This window comes from Ooceraea biroi, chromosome 4, assembly GCF_003672135.1.
Source record: "Ooceraea biroi isolate clonal line C1 chromosome 4, Obir_v5.4, whole genome shotgun sequence".
In the NCBI taxonomy this organism is placed as follows: Eukaryota; Metazoa; Arthropoda; class Insecta; order Hymenoptera; family Formicidae; genus Ooceraea; species Ooceraea biroi.
Genome location: NC_039509.1, coordinates 17,398,296 through 17,420,014, shown reverse-complemented (window position 1 = coordinate 17,420,014; position 21,719 = coordinate 17,398,296). Strand labels below are relative to the sequence as shown.

General features: G+C 47.1%; 2 protein-coding genes across 5 annotated transcripts; both read right to left on the bottom strand.

Moving 5' to 3' along the window:
* Positions 1–1,207: 1,207 nt before the first annotated feature.
* LOC105282380 (tubulin beta chain) lies at positions 1,208–20,740 on the bottom strand. Of its 4 annotated transcripts, XM_011344333.3 has the most exons (6): positions 16,953–20,740; positions 15,234–15,448; positions 3,104–3,568; positions 2,348–2,652; positions 1,835–2,132; positions 1,208–1,540 (listed from the first exon to the last, which is right to left on the bottom strand). In XM_011344333.3, the coding sequence occupies exons 1-6, from the start codon at positions 17,062–17,064 to the stop codon at positions 1,328–1,330; spliced, it is 1,608 nt and encodes a 535-aa protein (XP_011342635.1). In that variant the 5' UTR covers positions 17,065–20,740; the 3' UTR covers positions 1,208–1,327. The 4 variants fall into 4 exon arrangements, with proteins under 4 accessions (XP_011342635.1, XP_011342643.1, XP_011342618.1 ...); XM_011344341.3 differs by lacking the exons at positions 15,234–15,448; positions 16,953–20,740 and adding an exon at positions 3,790–3,846 and having other exon boundaries at positions 1,209–1,540; XM_011344316.3 differs by lacking the exons at positions 1,208–1,540; positions 1,835–2,132; positions 2,348–2,652; positions 3,104–3,568 and adding an exon at positions 8,536–13,269 and having other exon boundaries at positions 16,953–17,146; positions 19,918–20,668.
* LOC105282406 (innexin inx2) lies at positions 4,435–8,394 on the bottom strand. Its single transcript, XM_026969391.1, has 5 exons — positions 7,875–8,394; positions 7,504–7,655; positions 5,959–6,201; positions 5,280–5,575; positions 4,435–4,821 (listed from the first exon to the last, which is right to left on the bottom strand). The coding sequence occupies exons 1-5, from the start codon at positions 8,092–8,094 to the stop codon at positions 4,584–4,586; spliced, it is 1,149 nt and encodes a 382-aa protein (XP_026825192.1). The 5' UTR covers positions 8,095–8,394; the 3' UTR covers positions 4,435–4,583.
* Positions 20,741–21,719: the final 979 nt, after the last annotated feature.

Sequence of the window (21,719 nt, the reverse complement as noted above, 5' to 3'; positions counted from 1 at the left end):
TGAACATTGACCGCAGGTTATTTAATTTTAAAATTCCTTTTTTTCGAAATACTGATTTATAACGATTCGCAATTGAGTTCTTCATACCTCACGACCTCTGTCCTAGAGTTGACCGAGGACAGCGTATTCTTCACGGACACGTGCTCGACGATGTGTGATGGGCGTCCGAGCGTGAGTATCACGCCTCATTTTCGCGGGAACGTTCAGGGATGCATGACATCACAGCGACTTAACGCGAGTCCTCGCTTGGCAGACACTTACGCGCGGTTGTGCAATTATTATTACCAATAATGTTCTCGAGATCGAGGCCCGAGCCGCGAGAATACGGTCGAACGGTAATGGCGGCGTGATGTACGAGCCTCCGATACACGAGCGGCGCACGGCGCGATTTATTATGGCGCGTTATCGCGGCGTCGAGCGTAAAAGAATCGTTCCCGGTCGTAGAATAGAGTATCCCGAAATAAATCGCCAAGTGATTTTTAGTTGGCTAAACGGACGCTTACACGGGCGCGGTGTTGCACGCGTTCGGGATAAAATATAAATGACGTCTAAAGAAATTCAATTGTGATTAAATGCAAATTTAAAATTAAAATGTTATACGGCGGGAATAAAACAGGCACTAGCATGAAATGAATAGTCGATAAATAACTAAATGATAATTAAACGTAATTAATTTATATAATAAATAAACGTGTAATAAAGTAAACGATAATTTGTGTAATTTAATTAACACGTCGCTCAGTAACAAAGGATATTGAAAAGTGTCAGACGTAGGAAAACACGGTGGAAAATTTGCTTAATTTTTCGATTAAATTGAGGTCTGCAGTCTGATGCGAATGCCAAGGATAAGCAAGCGCCGTTGGTGCTTGCGCCTGTCGTGTTCCACTTGAAGGAGAGTAAGCAGCAAGCGTTTCCCCAATACGTACATTTCGCATTATCTCCGTAGCGGCCGGAGGTTGCCCGGAAACCAAGCGCAAACCCCAGCGTGTGCGGGAGTGTGCTCCGTTTTGTCGTGTTGTAGACGCGGTTAAGAGGATGCAAGAGAAATGAGCTCCTTACGTGGGAAAATGGCAGGAAACCGTCTTCGTATATTTTTCTTTTCTTTTATTTCATATAGTTTCGACACGCGGTAGGGCGACACGATGAGACACGATAGGACGGAAAAGACGGGGAACAACAAGGTGTCGGCCGACGTTGCCTCGGCTACATATTATTTTACACTCTAACAGAATACGGGGACGATGTAACTATATAAAGAGGCGCAGAGCAGAAAGGAAGCAGCAGGTGTACGGGCACTCGATAAACATCTCCCGTAGATGGAACGATCTCACTTTTCCTCGCCCTCCTCCTCCTCGTCGAACTCACCCTCTTCCTCGGCAGTGGCTTCCTGATACTGCTGGTACTCGGACACAAGATCGTTCATATTACTCTCGGCCTCCGTGAATTCCATGTCGTCCATACCTTCGCCGGTGTACCAGTGCAGAAACGCCTTGCGCCGGAACATTGCGGTGAATTGCTCCGACACCCTCTTGAACAATTCCTGCGATGTGAGTTTTCAAATATTTTCTCGATGCAATTGATTCATACCTGACGATCTCTCGAATCTGATGATTTGTCGAATATCTCGACCGTAAGTCAAGAGCGGCGTTTATTTGTCAAAAATTCTCTACTCCCGAAAAATCTCGATTAAGAAAATGTTATGCAGTCCCTTGGGAAATTTGCAGGTCGTCATTTGCGAAAATCAGTTAACAAAATTCGAATTAAATCCTTGACGAAAATTTGACTAAGCGATTATTAAGTTCACGCTGCTACGCGGACAAGCCGACAAACAAACCTGGATAGCCGTGGAATTGCCGATAAAAGTCGCAGACATTTTCAGTCCTCGCGGAGGTATGTCGCAAACGGCGGTCTTCACGTTGCTTGGTATCCACTCGACGAAGTAGCTGCTGTTCTTATTTTGGATGTTGAGCATCTGCTCGTCCACCTCCTTCATCGACATTCTACCGCGAAATACCGCGGCTACCGTCAGATATCTGCCGTGTCGCGGGTCGCATGCGGCCATCATATTCTTCGCATCAAACATTTGTTGGGTGAGCTCTGGTACCGTGAGCGCTCGATATTGTTGCGAGCCCCTGAAACATTATTTTCTAATTATGTGAAATGCGATAAAAGAGAGATTGCGCGTATACAGAGCCAATGTTTATTTTATTATTCCATTAAAAAACCTTTGAGGTATTTGCAACGTTTAGATAAAATAAGTATTGTAATAAGATTCAATAACGACTGGTGAGAAATACTGACAGTCTCCAATTTGATTTTTATCATGAAAAAAATTTGTATCTCGAACCTGGAAGTTAGCGGAGCGAAACCGGGTATGAAGAAGTGCAGTCGCGGGAAAGGGACCATGTTGACAGCGAGCTTTCTCAGATCGGCATTAAGCTGGCCGGGGAATCTCAGGCAAGTAGTGACGCCGCTCAGGGTCGCGCTGACCAGATGATTGAGATCGCCGTAGGTCGGCGTGGTCAGCTTGAGAGTCCTGAAGCAGATATCGTAGAGCGCCTCGTTGTCTATGCAATACGACTCATCCGTGTTCTCCACCAGCTGATGCACCGAGAGCGTGCAATTGTAGGGCTCAACCACGGTGTCCGACACCTTCGAAAGGAAGCAAGAGTAGACGCTGACGCAGAAAACACGCGACATCTCTCCCGTATCGCGTATCGCGCGTCGAGTGTATGCATTGTACAGTGGCAGTATGCGCGTGCGGTATTGTCCTATTAAGGACAAAAGGCGGTTTCTGGCGGACGCTTTGTTTCGCATGCATTGTACCTTATCCAGTCGCGCATCGGGAAGACTTTCGCGTTACGCCGCTGCGGAATACTCCCCACGGCGATTCCCGATACGCGGTAACGCGGAAGCGCGGTTCCCGAGCCACGCAAAATCCAATCTCGCTGATCTCGTTACTCTCAAAAGTAATCCGAGAGACCGCGTTTGAGAACGTATCAAGTGTCCTAAGACGTACCATTGGGTTAAAGAAAGAAAATCGAAGCGCAATCCAAGCGAAAACGATCGAGATTAAATCGCGAGATCGCGATAGAAAGTATACCTTTGGCGACGGTACCACGCTGAAGGTCATCATGATCCTGTCGGGGTACTCCTCGCGAATCTTCGAGATCAAGAGGGTACCCATTCCGGCGCCGGTGCCGCCGCCCAGCGAATGCGTGAGCTGGAATCCCTGGAGGCAGTCGCAGCTCTCGGCCTCCTTGCGCACGACGTCCAGGACGGAGTCGACGAGTTCGGCACCCTCGGTGTAGTGGCCCTTGGCCCAGTTGTTGCCGGCGCCGCTCTGGCCAAAGACAAAGTTGTCCGGCCGGAATATCTGGCCGAACGGTCCCGAACGTACCGCGTCCATCGTTCCGGGCTCAAGATCGACCAGGATCGCACGTGGCACGTACTTGCCACCAGTCGCCTCGTTGTAGTAGACGTTTATGCGCTCTAGCTGCAGGTCCGAGTCACCGTGATACGTACCCGTGGGATCGATCCCATGCTCGTCCGAAATCACTTCCCAAAACTGCAAGCATCAATGAAAATGAAATTTTCAGAATTTGTTCTGTTTCTTTACTCGTCCTAATTTCAGCCTAATTCAGCGCCTTGACTTCTAAGCTTAATGAGGCAATTTTTGGATTTTTTTCAGGCAGCATACATTTCAACAAATGCAATTGATTACATTGGATTACGTGATAACGTGATGCAAAAATGATTCGACAGATCCTGAGGGATCGTGAGGGATACCTTGGCTCCAATCTGATTGCCGCACTGGCCGGCCTGAAGATGCACTATCTCGCGCATCCTTGCTACCTCGCGGCTTCAATTTCGGGAATCCTTCTCCTCGCTGCGACACGGGAATTCGAAAGTTCAGCAAGACGCCGAACCGTCAAACCGAACCGTCGTCTGTTTTCGTTACCTTGGAAATGCGAGAGACGCGCGCGGATGCACGCGTATTCGAAAGAACAAGAAGCGCGACGCGAGGACGCACCGGGAGGTGAAATCAAGAGCGCGCGGATCTTCGACGCGACGAAACACGATATAATTCTCGCAGAATCCCTAACCCTAAGAATCGTAACTCGGTAATTTGGCTGAATCAAACTCGCGTTCCCATGGATACACGGCGAGAGGAGCGCGTCTCGGTTCTGCTTCTGTTTCGGCACAATTGAATGTGCCGTTGATGAACAAAAGATTCATGCCAGCGTATCCGTCTCTCATTGTGCTCCTCGCATTTGCCAACGTGTACAACGTGTATGAAAGGAAATTCGAACACTTTGGAAGTCGAGGAGTCTTGGACATTAGAATTTTTTAATAGATCTTTAATAGATCTTAAAACTTGAATGCATAGTATATAGAATCTTCTAGTGTGTAATAAATAAAAATTTTGTATATATAATATCTAATTGCCTTTATTAGAAACACACTGATTACACAGCTTCGTCTTACACGTTACTTTTTGTTATCGCGCATTATATTTAATTCCAGAACGTCCGCTGAAGCATCATCCGTGCATGGACATTTTAAGTTTCGCGTAGTACTATTTAGGCGAGATCGAGGAACCTAGGCGAAGTCCGCAGCTTGGTCGTGAAGACTTCCGCTATCTCGTTAACCAGCTCCCTGTACACGATAGGATTGACGTTCTGTGCGAGTTGATGCAACAGAAACCAATCGCCAAAGTGGAATACACGTACGACACGCTCGGCTTTAGATCTCTCGAGCACGCGAGCTGCGCCTCGCAAAAGGTATATTCTCGCCCAGGGTTGCGAGAAAACTATGATCCTGCAAACAGGATGCACACATCAATCGTGCGATCGATCCATCATTTTGATTTTCAAATAATTTTCTCTATTTATTACATGAGAGAAATAATTTAATATTGCGCACTTATAATATGTATGCATATAAAATATATAGTACACACGCACACATACACATAAAACATATCATGTGTAACATATTATTATGTTATTATATAATACCTACTATAATATATAATATAATTTAAATGCTAAAAGTCATGAAAGTAAAACCGAAAGTCTGCAATCGTGCTAAGCATTAAGACAATTCGCCGCACGGGAACTTCGTGGGGTCTAACATCCCCATAAAATAATTTTTCAGAATCGTTTACGCGTGGGATTTTGCCTCCCATTTCCGACGTCATAATCCGGAATGGCGTGTGCATTATTGCCGACGCCGTGAGATCCAGACGCGCGCAGATGTCGGCCGAATTTATGTACCTATAGATTACCGCCAAGCAACCAGCTCCTGCGAGAAATACCAGCCAGAACCATAGAACAACGAAGATTTTCTCGTTCACCACGTTCAGTGGCAGCACGCACAGGGCGTCGTGAGTTTGAACGGAGCCTGCCGGCCCGAAGGTGTGAATTGTGCACTTGGTCACCTTCGGAAATAATCGCGCCATGGGATCAATCCTATCGCGAGGATTCTCCTCCGCGACGAGGGCGGTCACCAACGGCCCGTATCGCCTGAACTGTCCCTCCAAAAATGTATCCAACAGATATATCTGTCCTACCTACCGATAAAAAATTTCATTAATCTCGCGTCGTCACTTTATCCAAAATAATTATGCGGCAAACAGTCGGTAAATAATACTTTCGATTTTTCTCCCCGGGAATGGGGAATCGTAAAGAAAACATCGATAAAGCGTGTGTGTGTGTTTTATGTATTTAAGGGTTCTCGATAATATATTTCTGTGCAATATATCGGTCCCGCGGCAAAGTTCCGGACGCGTTTTGCAAGCCTGGATTATTGAACTTGCGGGAATTAATTATTGACATTTATTTCCGCGCAATTTCCTCGCTTCTGACGTAACAGTCTCGGTTAGCTGATCGAGAGCCCTTAAGTACCCTCGCAGATTACGACTGTTTCGAGAAAATTCAAAGGAGTTATACCTACTGAATTTAAAAAGTTCAGAAGTTCGCATACGAAGAAACGTATAGCGTAGAAGTTATGATCATGTAAATTCGTTCTAACGAAGTACTCGACCAGTTGTTGCTTTCTCTCTTCGGTCCAAACGTCTCTCAGGAAGGGTGATGCGAGATCCCGTGAAAGAAGGCCGATGGTGCCTCTCTCCCAGATGCCCCATAACGCGCGCGGCACGTAAAAGAGGATTGCTTGTAAGCCGAGAACGAAACAAACCTATCGAACATTGAAAATCCTTACTTCTCGTTTACCCGACTTCTCTCAAGATAAATCTTATATTTTTCTGCTTACTTCGTAAAGAAATTTTTAACGAAAGCAAAAGGACAAAAATATATTTTTAAAAAAATGAAAATGTTGTAAAATATGAAAAATAGCAGATATCATAAATAGAGAATTTGGATTGTAACATATATTCGTTAAAAACACTAAAAAAGACGGGATGAATATATGTTGCAACCCCATAAAGTATCCTTATAACCATGTAGACGTAAAAACTTTTCTGGAATTACTCGATTTCCTACGAAGGATGAAAAAGAGGAAGAAATCTGTATTTGATTTAACATTTCTTTATACCGAGAGATCTGAGGATTTTGGAAAATCCGTTTTACACCATTTCTTCTCGCGATATCCACGGTGTGCGAATCACGGTGTGTGACGTGGATAACAGAGGATCTGCGATCTCTATTTCCATTTCCCCGTACCGTCTTCCGTCCTCCGGACGTTTCCTTTACGTCCACGCGCCCGCGTTCCAGATTTCATTCACGCTCGCGTAATATGTCTGCATGTGCGAGAGCGGAAGGCGCCCTGACCATCGGAACCGAAGTGCACTCGTTATCATGCATCTCGCGTACATAAACGCGCGAGTCCACGTGTGTGTGTGCGCATTCGATACGAAAATATACACGATCACCAATTCGACGGCACGCGTGTGCGTTTCACCCCACGTTTCTCCCGTTCCCGTTCAATTTTTCAGAGTGCCCCATCGAAAAACAATTTGAGGGTGTCTTTGACGAATTTCAGGTCGATCTTTCCTCGGCGAGAATTTCCCAACAGAAAAGTTCAACAGAGAGATCGGAGAGTTTTACGGATATATTTTATATTGAACGTAAAGACGCTTAAGCTTTCAGTCTTGAAGAATACAAATGGATACGGAAAGCCATTTGTTATGCTCTTTAGTTAAGCTTTTGGAATGATTTGACTGCAACAAAAATTGGATTTTACATCTTTTTGGCGATCTAAGGAAAATCCGTTTTACACTGTTCTTTTTCTGCGATAACCGCGATTCCATTCTGTCATATATAAATAAAGATTCGCGAAAGAAAGACGTATTTAAATTGCAAAACAGACATGCGAAAATTTTTGATATTGAGAAAATATTCATATTGTCAAAACATATTTTTCTGTATCTTTATATTAGTTTTTCAATCTGCCTGCTAACTGTGCTCTGCTGTGTATCGATTATCTGTCTGTATCGGTTATCTCTTCATTCGTACAGTAAACGTTCTAAATTCAGCTGACCCACTGATAATATCGATGATGGCGGGCTTCATCATCCGGAAGGGCCTGTCCTACACCGGCACTCGCTACACCCCTTCCAGGAATACCTTTCAGATGTCGGGACACCGTGAACGTACTGTAGATCCAGCAATACGCATTTACAGGATCTTTATCTGTCAGAAAGTTATAATTACGAGATCAATTTTCAATAAAGATTAATTTTTTGAGTGCTTATAATAATTAAAGATATAATTCCAAGAAAAGGAAAAATGATTATTAGATGTAATTTATCATTATACATCGCGCCTTATTACACAACTTTTTCATAAAGTTTTGCTCAAAGTTTCAGATGTACACTTGTAGCTGAAGGTTAGTGAAACCTGAAATCCTACCGATGGAAGCATCAGTCATGCAAGAAATCGGCTCGCCGATGTACTGCTTAGCAGTCACGAGAACGGTGCAGACGAGTAACAAGAGAACGGTAACGCGAGAGTGTAGCCTGAAGACCACGTTGTCGACACGGACGGATTCTTCCTGCAGGAGACATTTAATGGGCGCAAAGAGGTCCAGCATGGTTGTCACGTGTTCTTTTGTCTCGGGCGTTTCGCGCATGGAAACAAAGCACAATAGGAAGAACTCCAAAGTGAAAAGAAAAAAAACATTCGCGGCATCGAAACTCTAATGTATTTCCGATAAATTCGTCGACCCCTTCAATGTACAATCGACAACATAAATCAACGTATAAAAAGCAAATAAAGCGGCTAAAATAGAATTATGCGCTGCCATGGAATCTCTCATAAGGTAAAAGATTAAGTCGTGAGCACGAGAATTACGAATAACGCTAAAACGTGCCGAAACGAGAGTGCCCAAGATTGGTCCTTAATTGGTCCCGCACTTAAGCATCGAGCAGACTCGTAAATCTCGGGCGTAACGCGTTTGTCCCCGTGATTTAAACTGCCAGCGGGTTTTCCTCATCTTTGATTTACGACTCGGCGATCTCGGGCTCTGAAATCTGTGCGGAAGGATCCAACGAGAAAAAGTAGACCGCCTCTCTCCTCGACTGCAAGGATGCTCTTTATTAGTAAAAAATATAGTAATTATGATAATTGTTATTATCGCAATTACATGTCGTAGTAAGATAATCGTTATACCGTCGATTGAAGAGGGCTGCATATTAATAATGCGCGCGTTTTTAATACCGTCGTCCGGTTGTCGTGTGCGTGTTGCGTGTACTTTGTGTGGGTACGTGTGTATCCGCTATTGAGATTGTCGCTAAATCTACATAAATGTTTCCCTATATACAAACAATCATGATCCTAGAACGCAGCAGTCCCCGGGGGAGGGGGCGCCGGTTCCCAAGTTTCCAAGTCTGTTCCTTGCTCTAATTATAATAGCCTGGAGGAAGGCCAACCAACGACACACTATCGGATCAACAGGATCTCTTACCACTGCGACGGTCGGCGAGCTCTCTCGCCAACGCTTCATTTATTTCCATTATTTCTCCTCCCTTATAATGTTCTAGCGTACCGATTAGTTCTAAAAAGCGATCGATCTTATATAAACCTCCCCGTCTCTCTATCTCTCCCTCGGCTTATTATATACAAATTGTTTGCACTGTCGACAATCACATGCATAATAGCTGCATATTTAGTAGGCACGCTCATTCGGTGTCATAGAGTCCAAGACATCTTGCGAATCGGCGAATCACGTGGCTCTTCCCTTCGTTCCTTCCTCATTTCTTCTTCATATTCTTAATGCAGACTCGGTACGTATCGGCGGACACGATGTGTCATTACGCCCGACACACGATATCGCCGAATCTCAAGACGTTAAATCGACAAGGCGTGTCACGACTCGTCTCAGAAGTCACAATCTCTGATATACTATCGATTCCCGTCGTTCCCGCTATTCCCGCTATATATTTCAAGTCGATTTAATTTTACTCGCTCTCGCTACGACGAGTTTCACAAGACAAGAATTCACGGAGCAGCGCAACTTTGAGCAACCACTAAGAACTATAATCTCGAAGTCGGAATCTATCGGACGATCGGTTCGCTGATATCTGTGCGAGCGGCGGAGGAAGTAAAAGGCGCGCGCTACCCTTTCGGCTTTCTAGGGGTAGCAACGCTGCTCTCTGACTTTAGCTGACAAAATAAATCGTAATCGTAGAGTGTAATGATATATATGTGATGTGTAAACGTGTGATACGTGTAAACAATTATAATGTTCAATGTTTCACATATAGTATAATTACGTAGTTGTTTATCCTAACGTCGTAAAATAACTGTAGGCGTTCGAAACTTAATCTAACTTAATCTAATCTATCCTTCTTCTAATTTCGAACTCATTATATTCTCCAACGATACGACTACCGGTAGAGTTCCATAGTTTAGGAAACGGGATACTAGAGATACATTTTATTAGCATGTTGTCCAAGTTATCTATGTTTCACAGACGTTTCGCTACCGCTACTGCATCAGCAGCAGAGATTAATCTCTCTCTCTCTCTCCGATCGTCTTGCAAACCTACTATTTCTCTCGGACATGGAAACGATCGAGATGAGGCTACACGTGAAGTTCTACGTCTATGGCAGTGTGTAGAGGAAACGCGATGACAACACGGTGAGTATAGTGTGGCAGTGGCAAACACGGCTTCGGTTCGATCTGCGCGATCGTCGTTGTAGGGGGATAGGATGCACGGACCATTAGTTTCGCGAAACGGATAGATAGAAGACTGATGGCGTGACGTGGACGCGGGATGGACGATCGGTATCACGCTGACAGCAATACGTGAACACCATATAGAGTAAAGACTCGAAGTAGATCTCTCGCGATCAATGAGCAAACTCGAAACGTTTGTTAAACTCGGAAGCATCACATTAGAATAATTACTTGTAAGCGCAATGTTGGATTTGTCGCTCGTAACAGCACTGGAAAAAACGTCTCTTCTCCTGAATCTCGTCGGATTTCAAGTGCCAGAGTGCTTTCTTATCGTCTTTGTCCCAAACAACCCAGAAAGTTGACGACGCCGTCCTATTAATGACAAACAAACTTGCCTTGATGACATCATGTGCTTTCTCCCCAGATTACAATCTTATCATAATCAGTAGATCTATTTCATCGAAATTAACAGCAATCGAATGACGGTCGAATTGACTAATGATCAGTTCGAAGACGACTCAATGACATCCGAGGAAGTCGGGTGTCATGTAGACGTCTTTCGTAGCAGTGAGAGATAGGAATTTCTTGCTCATACATCTGTGTATATAGAGTACAAGCAAAAAATCGCGATTCCTCGAAGCACGATCATGAGTCGTTCGCATGTTGGGCTTCTGTGTTGTTTGGGATCGTGCATACACTCGCAGAGGATGAACCGCATCTCCTAGTAGGGCACGTGTATGTCCCTGGAGTGCGATCGTCTTCTGCAAAGTCTGCAGACGGCGATGAAACACGCTAGACCCAGCAGAATGGTCAGCCCGACGCCCAGACCGGCGCCGGCCCAACCAGCTGGTCCGACAAAGCTGCCGCCGTTGCCGTTGACGGGACCACCGCATGTTTCCACCGACTCGTCGTCCGGCTCGTAGAAAGTGCCGTTCAGGATACCCGGAACGGGTATGCCGCGAGTCGGACAGTTCACGACGCCGTTGCACAGCAATCTTGCCGGAATGCATCCCGCGTCACCGGGACACTGGAAAGCGCAGTCCTCCAGCTTCTGGGTATTAAGCGCGCCGGAGCCGTCCCTCGGCAAGTGATAGAGCTCGGTCCAGGCGATCTTAAAAGCCGCCCTAGCTGGCGCCATTGATCCAGTGAATTGTATGGTTATAGCAGGGGATTCCTCGGTGCCATCGGCCAGAGCTGGATGATCCATCGTCGGCGGCGCGATTTGTGCCGCCGATATGATCGGCATCTCCCTGACGTAGCTGACGTTCTCGCCACAGATACCCAAATACGGTTCAGTGTTACCCGGCAGGAAGATCTCGAGCTTGCCGTCCTCGCAGGAGCGCGATGCGAACTTGATCTTATCAAAGTGCAGCCAGAGATCACGCTCGCGATTCACTCGCAACTCCCAAATGCATTTGATGGACCTGGGCGGTGTGACGTATCCCAACGCCTCGTAATGCGGGAACTCGATCTCACCATCAGTAGTGGCTGGCAAGAGGGCCGGACCACATAACGGGCTGTGTGCAAACTCGTATCTCGCTTCAAAGAGCGGCGCCGGCCATTTGAAGTAGCTCGATGCCGCGTGCGCGCCGTCCACCAACAACTTCAGGTCCAACCTCTCACCCCTGGAGACTACTCTGAGAACGGGTGGCCGTGGTGCCGGTGAGGTCGTGGGCGAGGGGGTGCCATTGTTGTTGTGCCGACAGAGGCAGTGGCCCTTAATGCCCACCGGGTTCGGCTCTCGAATGATCACCCGATCCACTCGGCTGTCCCAACAGTGACCGCACTGGGCATACGGATGTTCCTTGAAGTTGATCGATTCGACTACGAGGATCACCCGCGCGTACAGCCGCTTGTCCGTAACGAAACTGTAGGTGCAAGACAAATCGGCGGGTGGATCGCCCGGTCTCTTGTAGACGAGGGTGTTCAAGGGAGATCGCAACTGGCCCGAGCGTGTCTTCCACGACGCAAAGATTTCGTCGCACTCGGTGCCGGGCACGGGCTCACCGAATCTCGTGGCATTGAAAAAGTCGTAGTGCGCCCAGTAGTAGAGCGAGCTGCCGGAGTAGCTGCCAGTCTTACTCTCGAAGCGCACGAACAGTGCATTCGACGTTGACACGAAGTCGTGCTTCTCCATCGGCTTGCTGAACGTGTCGCAGAAGGTCTTGATGATCCTGGCGTCGTCCGGCCAGTCGGAGTCGTACAACGTCAAGCTCTCGCCGCAGTCGCCATCGTAAGGCTGTATCGGCGACTCGATGCGGTTCACGCGGAAACTCGGGAAGTAGAGACGCGCGATCTCGCCCGGGCGACCGCGCAGCAGGTACGTGCAGCTGGTGTGCGGCGGATACCAGTGCGCGACCGACAGGAAGATACCCTCGTTACCGCTCACGAGGGACTCGCTGTTCAGCAGCCAGTCGCAGCTACCGTTCTTCACGCCGGCGGTTTCCACGTGGCCCGGCCAGTTGCCCACGTTGAAGTGAAAGCCGGTGTTGAGCAGCGGGCCAGCCGGTGATGACACGAACTCCACATACAGGTCCTCGCTGGTGCCGATGATGCTGTACGGGAACTTGCCCATGCCGCAGAACGTGCCGATCACCGGGCTGCTTTCGTTCTTGCCGTCGTACACGCGTATGTAATCGTAGGGGCAATGCTCCGAGCCGGAACTGATGGGTCGCATCGGACACGTCATGATGTTCTCGCATCGTTGCCCGTCGATGTTGAACTCCTCGTTCTCGATGTAGAGCTTGATGAAGGGCAGCCTGGTGTTCAGCCGGTACTTGCAGTGTAACGCGCGCGGGTAGATGCCCGGGTACGCCGGGCTCTGTACATAGCACGTCTGCAGCCGGCAGTCTTTGAACACTCGTTCGCAATAACTACCGGGCACGATCTCGCCGCGGCGGTTCGGGTAAAGTTCCGGATGCTGGCCGTACCTGAGATACACCTCGAATTGCTGCTCGGCGCGCGAGTCGAAGCTAAAGTACGTCTGATCGGTGAAATTGTCCGCATGGAAGATTACCCGCACGAAGCTGGTCTCGCTGATAAACGTCTGCGGCTGCTCGGACTCGCCGCAATAGACGCCCGGGTCCTTGCGATTGCTCACCTCGGTTTTTGTGTTCCCATCTATGATCTGAAACAGTGTCCGAAACGCGCGGTGGGTGTACAACGTGCGGAACGATCGATGTGGACGTCGCGTATTCAGAAATGGTTTGCTCCATTAATGGCTGATGTTCTATCTTTGTGACATAAACAGCTTGTTATAAATAAAGTATACTAATAATACTTTATTAGCGTATACTAGATACTATTATATATAAGATACTAATAATAATCTTTCACATTACAAAGGGAGAGAACTTTTATATATATAATTATATATATATATATATATATATATAAAATATTTATAATCGAATATAAAAACATAGTTTATAATTAAAATAATTATAATTAAAATTTCTTGTATATTATAATAAATTAAGTACGCAGAGGCTCAAAACAATCCTCTCACGATTAGATCAAAAGATAACTTTAATTCATTTATACCAGATTTACGTAAATCCAAAACAAATAGCCTTCCCCTCTCTCTCTCTACCTCTCTCTCTCTGTACAAAGATACACAGAATTAATCAAAATTCGCTAGAGGTAATTGATTTGCAAATTTACACGAGAATAATAGCCATTCAAATGGCAAATAATCATTTTGTAAAGATACACAATTCCAGTGTGCATTGCACATTTTGAATCTTACGACTCGTGCAAAGGAAGACATACATACGTATATCCAAAACGCTACTATTGACTTTTTACCTTTTTTTATCATGTAAATTTGAGAATCGAGAAAAACGGAGAAAGAATGCAGAGGAGAATGTAGAACACGAAGAGAAAAAGCAAGAGAGGATTGGAAGACAGAGAGAGAAAGAGAAACAGAAAGAGAAAAGAGACAGAGAGAGAAAGTGGAGAGGAGAAGAGAGAGGTTTACAGCGTCACAAAGATCAATACCTGATACCGAAGTAACTGAGAGAGGTGGCAGCAGGACGAGAGTGCGCCCGCGCGCGCGCGCACTCGAAAGGGGCAGGTGGAGGGAAATGCAGAAAGGGAAAAAGAGAATCACTTATCGCGCTCATCTCTATACGGGAATGCTCTAATTCGCCTCATTGATACGGCTGCGCTCGTCTCTCTTCGACGAGCCCACTCCGCCGCTCACCCCGACAAAACTGAATCCAGGAGCGCACCAACCACCGATAATTCGCGGCGACACGGTTAACACGAGACCGATTCGTCCTACCCTTATAACACCGTGACGTAACAAGCCTGCAAATTATCCCATCGATACCCCCGTAAAACGTTCGATTTATCGTAGAGTATCATAGAGCGTACGAGCATTTCCGCGCACGAACGTACGAGCCATCAAGAAACCTTATTTTAATTTTAATTTGAACCCCACTTTTAATAATAATTAAAAAATCGAATTTGATTACTTTAATAGATCAGCGCTGCACTCTAAAGATAAGAAAGATCTTGTATCTCTTGCTTTATCATATCGGAGACGTTTCGAAGGATCATAGACAGGTGTCTAGTTTGTAAAACAGACCCTCACCGCGCCGTTGTACGCACACTGTTGCACAACGAAGCGAGTACGATAATGGTGCATCAGGCGCATATTGAAAGTCCAATGCAACTACGCGCCTTAAGGGCGTAAATGCGCGACTCAGTTGGAAACACGCGCATTTCCGTCGAACAGATCCGATCATACATCCGCTATGTATGTACATCGATGTCCATTCGCGATTCGCGATTCAAAGAGATGTACATCGCTCTCGATGTCCTCTTGATCTTTCCATTTCGCCGCCTCGTCGCCTACAAGTGACTTGGATTGAAAGAATAATTGGAAAACGCTATTGTCGAATCGGAATTAAATTCCAGCGCCCAGCTAATTGCCCGGCTGGATTCATCCCCTGCTCGATGAATAGGAATACAAAGCGAGGGAGACTCGGAGGGATGGAGACGTATTTCGTCTGCGCGAAAATTCCGAAATTAGGATCGACATGTTCGACAGATCGAGGACGACGAGAACGTTCACAAAGCGCTCACCTGCAGGTAACCGCCGCTGCAAGTGGTAGCGTTCTCCAGCACCCCGACCTTAAACTTCTTGAAGCGTACCCGCAGAATCCAGTCTCGGGGCGTTCCGCGAAAGGCACGGAAGCGGTACCAACACGAGAGGGGCTTACCCCAATTCGCTGGGGTCACCGCCGGACTCGACACATCCTCGTATATATCCACTGTTTTGTTGCAGTGGTCTCGGTCTGCTGAAATATAGGCGGTTAAATTGGGGAGGAAGGAGGAGGGTTTGCGCGTTACCGATCGCCCCCTTCTTCGTCTCGTCTACCGATATTTTAACATCTCGCCTGCATTAATTAATAATGATGATAATATAATAAGAAAAATAAGGTTGCTAATTATATAATAATTGGAAATATCTACAACTACACAATATTATTGACAATAATTAATTAATGTAACAAGAAATAACGAGCAATTAGAAATATACAGGATGTCCGAGAATATTCTTTATGAGAGAAAGAAAGAGTTGTCGAGACCTCATTGACAAAATATTTATTACTTAATTTGGAATAAATTTTAATATAAAATTATTAAGTTTTGCGACGAATGATAACATCCCGCAATATTCCCGCTGAAAAAGAATGGACACCAAGTTGATTAGAAAATCTATTGTTAAAACTGGCGACGCGCGAGAATGTCGGACACCCTGTATACATCGCATCAGAACAACGGTATTTTTCGTTGACCCGGTTGGCCAACGGACGGGAAAATAAAGAGACGGGACACACGGAGTCGAAAGGGTGCAAAGCAACGACGGTGAGTAAGAAACGACAACACACGCGACACGAGTTTCGGCCGTGTAATCGATATTCGACCCGCTTGCTAGATACCTCTTATAAAGCGGCGGCCTCGTATTATAGCCAGGCCTCTCCCTCCTATAAATCACTTTTCCACAAGTATCAACCCTCCCTCGCGCGCGCGCGCCCACCCGGGAAAATAAATCTCTCTAATGCGATGGTTAAGATTGGAGGTCGTGCTAGGTCTCGCGGCTGTTACGCCGATAATTCGGCCAGCTAGCCACGTAACGAGGTTGCGATAATTGCCGGTAGCTTAAGGTAAGCAGCTACCCGAGATGAATCTTCATTAAACCGCGCATCATCGGATTCGAGTACTCGCGGAACCTCTACCACGGGGCAGAAACTGATACCACGCACTCCCGAAACGGAGAATTCTCCAACGAGAAAACCAAAGCCGACTGTTAGCTCCGTCTCGGACTTAAATAGACTTCGGATTAAATTAGGGGTTGAAACGCTGTAATCGCGGCGAGTACGATATTCGATGTCTTAAGGTAGAACGAGGAGAGAGGTAGACTCGACAAAAATAATCGTGCGACAATAATTCCGAGGACAAACGAAAGGCTGAAAAGTTTTCTTTTCGACTTTATCGCTTTTTTTCTTTTCTTTTTTTTCTTTTATTCTAATAAACTTCTTGAACTACGTTTTCATCAACCGCGTTATTCTTACAAAATCGCTAAGATTAGCTCCAAGTAGGTAGATAGACAGATACTAATTATAGGTATCTATAATAATTATTCGTAAAAATCGTCAAGAGCACTGGAAATAATCACGCGGTGTCGAGTTTCGTTCGCCGCGAATAAATACAGGGTTCGTTCTCGCGTGTCGTTGGCCTGGAAATTTGAACCCGCCGGAATTATACCCTCGGTCTCACGAGCCCGCGGATTAGACTTACCTCTGCGAATGGCAGCGGGACTGGGGGTGGCCAGAAGCAGGAGGAATATGGCGAAAAATCCCCAGCCCCAGCCCCAACTACCGAGGAGTACCGGCACAGGCATTCGAGGCATTCCCGGGACAAGTGCCGAGGCTGTCAAAATACCTCCGCTTTCTCTCCTCTTATCTCCATTTGCCTCTTCCGTCGAGAACTACCTATGCACACGCGCGTACAGAAAAAGATCGTTCGTATGGCAATATCGTTCATTGATTCTTCCTGTCACGTGCAATGGGAAAATAGAAATGTTAAATACAGCATTGTGCATTCACAACTTGCCTTTAAGAGACGTCTACACACAATAGTTTCACGCAAAAAAAAAGACATTTATTTTAAGGTGACTATAGAAATCCACATTATTCCACATCACGCGTTATAATACAAGTATAAAAAAATATAAGTTATTTGCGCAGTCATGGTCTGCCACGAAGAATTTACGTTATAGAATAAGTATGCTAAAGGAAGATGAAGGGAGGACTCGTGCAGGGGAAATTTGTAATTCTCTCGCTTTGCGCGATTATGCTGCTCGCTGTTCGAGGGCAATATCTTTATTGCATGAGACTTGATGGAATAGGAGACTCAAGTATGCGAGAGCATCGCGTTATCATTTCCCCAAAGGGCAATAAGGGACACCGCATGGTTCGCCAGATGAGATCGAGCATATGCCGGAAGGGCCTCGTTCATACATCCACATCGAGAGAGCGGGGTGATAATTGGCTAAATCCGCGCTGACTCCGCCATCGACAACAGTACTTCACCTCCGGAATTTTCTCTCCTTTACCCGCGCGCACCCGCGTGCTCTCCCTCTATCTCCCTTTTCATTCAACCGACACTTTCGTCCTCCCCTAGCATTCTCGCGCTGCGTTCATTGTCTCGTCTCGCTCTCGCGGATCCAATATTTTTTTTCAGTGTCTCCCTTCTTTTCCGGTACAACGTGTATATAACTTCCGACAATCTAGGCTGCCCGACATTCGGGAATCCCGTTTCACTCCGCGAGATCCGCGTTCCAAAATCCAGCGAGCCAAGGTCACGAGAATTATTCTTTTTTTGGATGGCCCGGGTGAAAATTGCGGTGGAAGTTCGTCGAATCGATGCGACTCGTGGGTTTCCACATTCTGCGTGACGAATCGAATAAAGACAGGCGCGTGTCGAAAATGTCAAATGAACTGTCCTCGGCGCGGTTAGCGCATCAGCAATTTAGATCGCTCGTTGATTACGCGCGTGCATACGAGATACGGGCACGCGTGTGTTACGGCAAAACAAGCGAACACAGCATCCAAGAGGAGTCGGACGATTTCATCGGAATCGTCGAGCTATGTTTTTCCAATTTGCCGATATTTCGCCAACGACCGTGATTATTTCGCATTACCATGCCGACGCCGAGAACGCGTTTCGTTGCGCGAGATGCATACGTAACGAGGACGCACTCGCGATTCTCTCTCACCGACAATTCAGATTTAGCAAGGGCTCGGCAATTTCATGCTCCTTCCTATATCGCAGTCTTATCTACAATATGCAAACAGGCAAGAAAATTGCTCCATCGAAAATATTTAGTTTATCCAAATTAATTTTATGCACGGTCTATCCACGCTCTGGTGCGACTGATTTTTTAAACTTTTTTTCTGCAGCAACATCTCTTGATGAGTGGTTGCGTTATGAAGCTTTTAAATGATAATTTCGTGACGGCAGAGAGGACATTGCAGACGCTCAACACCGCCAAAAACAAGTTGTACCTCCGGAAATGCGCAAAAAGCGCTTGAATTCTTTGATCGGATCGCTGTACGTCTTCACGATTCATCGAGGAGTTCACTGGCATACCTAAAAGCACTGTACATCAAATTCTGACCGAGGATTTGGGCAAACGAAAGCTCTGTGCACTCTTCGTACCGCAAATGCTGACGGAGGATCAAAAAGACGTCAGAGTGGAGCACTGCACTACGTGCTAAAAGCGACCGATATTGACTCGGATTTCGTGAAAAACGTCCTAACTGCTGACGAAGCATGATGTTTTCAATATAAGCCGTTCACAAAGCGGCAGAGCGCGGCATGGCAGAGCCCGGAAGAGCTAAAATCGAAGAAAGTGCACATGCAGAAGAGCCGAATCTAGGTATTGTCTAACTTTTTTTTCGATTCGATCGATTCGAAAGGAATTATCCACGAGAAATTCATAGTGGAAGATCAATCGGTGAACGCTGATTATTATTTGATATACTTCTGAATCGTTCGTAGAACAGAATTCTTCGAGTTCGGCCTAAATACCGAGAGCAAGGGTTTTGCTTCTACACGATAATGCACCCATGCATAAATCCAATATTGTACATTTCGATCTTCCTTGGCCAGAAGAAGCATCAGTGCTCAAACATCCTTCGTATTTGCTCCGTGTGACTTTTGGCTATTCGCAAAACTCAAGTTGATGTTGAAAGGAAAGCGTTACGATACCATTCAGAACATCCAAAATATTTCGATTGTGATTTTCGAGGCGATATCGAAAACGGAGTACAGTGACTATTTCAAAAATGTTTTAATCGCTTGTAGCGTTGCATTAACTCAGCAGGAGCACATTTTGGTTAAAAAAAATAGAAACAAAAAATGATTGTCTCTTTTGTGTGTACGTTTTCGGTACCAGTAGCACCAGAACCTGGACAGATCGTAGACAGACTGGACATATAAATTGTGTCAATGGAAAATTAAGCAACCCCGTAAAACGTTTCAAACTCAAAAAGAAATTTCGGAATGAAACGATACATGTTTTTCTGGAGATAACTTTAGGTAATCTCCTTCATTTTACAAGAGAGACGCGAGATGAAAATTACTACTCGAAATTGAAACTTGTGGAAAGACTGAAAGGCAAATGTTTCTCATTTTTAGCAACGAATTAGCATTATTTTCAGCAATGAAACAACATGCACGTCCATTCGCGCGTCTTTACCATGACATTCTCATGCTGTCTGTGTGCAGATTTCTTCGACGAGTCGTCGGCGAAGCTGAATCCTCGCTGCCGATCGAAATCACCGACGCGATATTCTCCATACGGGCCTCCTCGTATATGCCATCGTCTCTCTGTCGTCGGTCGGCCGAGGATTCCCAGGACGATCGTGTGCGCGAGATCCTTGCGAACGAGAGCACGCGAACGAACCGCCAATTCACATCGTTATCATCGTCCTCCTCGACGTATCGACGTCGCCTGGCACAGTCTCCCCCGCGACTCTTAACCGCGCACTGACGCACATAGGAGTCGGAAGCGTGGCTCCGTCCGGAGGATGGACGCCCGCTCACGACCGGATTACTTCCCCAGGACCACCACCAGCGACGGTGGTTCCAGTCTGGGACGAGCACTGCCGCCGCTGCCGGGGAGCAGCGGCGTAGATCGTCAGCGCTGCGTTATATCGGCGAGCGCGCGTAATCGAGATTTGGTGGGATGGCGGGGGGAGGAGAGGGAGGGTGGAGGGTGCACGAGATGCTCCGGGTGACACACCAGGCTCGGAAAGAACCGACGCCAAGGGTGAGAGAAGACGGGACGAGAGGTCGAGAGGTTGGAAGAAAGGAGAAAATAAGGGAGAGAGAGAGAGACAGACAGACAGACAGACAGATAGACGAGAGAGGAGACAACGAGGGCACAGGGCGCGAGGAAGCGGCCGTCGTGCCGAGTTTCGAAAGCCAGGCTGCCGCGAGTCGACTGCGACGACACGAAAACTCGGAGCGTGGCTCTGGCTTAACGCGCTCCGCCGTCCGCCGATCGGAGCTGCGGCGGGTCGAAGCTTGCGCAAGCTCTCTGGCCGTTCTCTTTCTTGCTGTCTTTCTCTCCCACGACGCCCCGCGCGCGCGTCGGCATGGCGGAACGCCGCTCGTCCTCTACCCCGTTCGTTCTCCGGGTTTCCTCTCTCTGCTCCCTCCTCTGTCCCGTTTCGCTCTCTCCGGGGGCCCTTCCGTTTACGATGACTTTCATTGAACTGCTCCGCTTTCCTTCTCCTCTCCTCCTCCTCCGGTCTCCCTTGTTTCCTCCCTTTTTCCCACCGTCTGTCCCAACCGCCCTGCGATGACCTATTGCACTTATTGCTACCCTGCTCGGCCCTTCTGCGCTCGAGGCTTCTGTTGTCGTGCCGCGCGCCGTTGTCGTTTTTCTTTTTTCTGCTCTATCTTACGGCTCACCATCGTCTTGCTTCCCCTTGCACGGGGACTGGGCAATCGATAGGCATGTTAACGCGCGTGGCGTGCTTATCGTGCGAATTTAGCGCTTCCGCTCCGTGAACACGCGTGCAAACAGGCCAGCATTAAAAATAAAAGCCCGCCGCCACGACGTTGCGACGCGTCGCAATTCACACCTGACGTATCGATTTACGGCGTAGCGCGAGTTATCCCGGTGCGAGTTTTAGCGCCGCAGACGCCGACGCCGACGCCGACGCTGACGCCGCCGGGGTCCTCTCGCGTATCTCGCGTTTAGCCGAACATCCTGCCGTCCGCGATATATATCTCCGATATACGTGATAACGTACGTACGGGGACGCGCGCGAAATTTTCCCGACTGTAGACACGACAAAATGTACGTCGTGCCAATCGCCGCGAATAAACAGAGAGATCATTTCCTCTCGACCGCCCATGACACATGCAAACCCGAAACCGGGATCTCCACTACCATCACGAGCTCTCGATTCTCCCGATCGTCGCATCGACAAGGTCGAACGAGATTCGAACGCTCGAGAGGGTGGACGCGATCGTCCGCGTGCGCGTCGG

Coding starts and splice junctions, on each gene's coding strand:
- LOC105282406 (XM_026969391.1), bottom strand. CDS start 8,094: ATGCGCGAAACGCCCGAGACAAAAGAACACGTGACAACCATGCTGGAC. Junction 7,656..7,874: donor CATGACTGATGCTTCCATCG/GTAGGATTTCAG, acceptor ACTTTCTGACAG/ATAAAGATCCTGTAAATGCG. Junction 5,576..5,958: donor TTCTGAACTTTTTAAATTCA/GTAGGTATAACT, acceptor TTTTATCGGTAG/GTAGGACAGATATATCTGTT.
- LOC105282380 (XM_011344316.3), bottom strand. CDS start 17,064: ATGCCTCGAATGCCTGTGCCGGTACTCCTCGGTAGTTGGGGCTGGGGC. Junction 15,449..16,952: donor TCCCGCTGCCATTCGCAGAG/GTAAGTCTAATC, acceptor CCTATATTTCAG/CAGACCGAGACCACTGCAAC. Junction 13,270..15,233: donor GCAGCGGCGGTTACCTGCAG/GTGAGCGCTTTG, acceptor ACACTGTTTCAG/ATCATAGATGGGAACACAAA.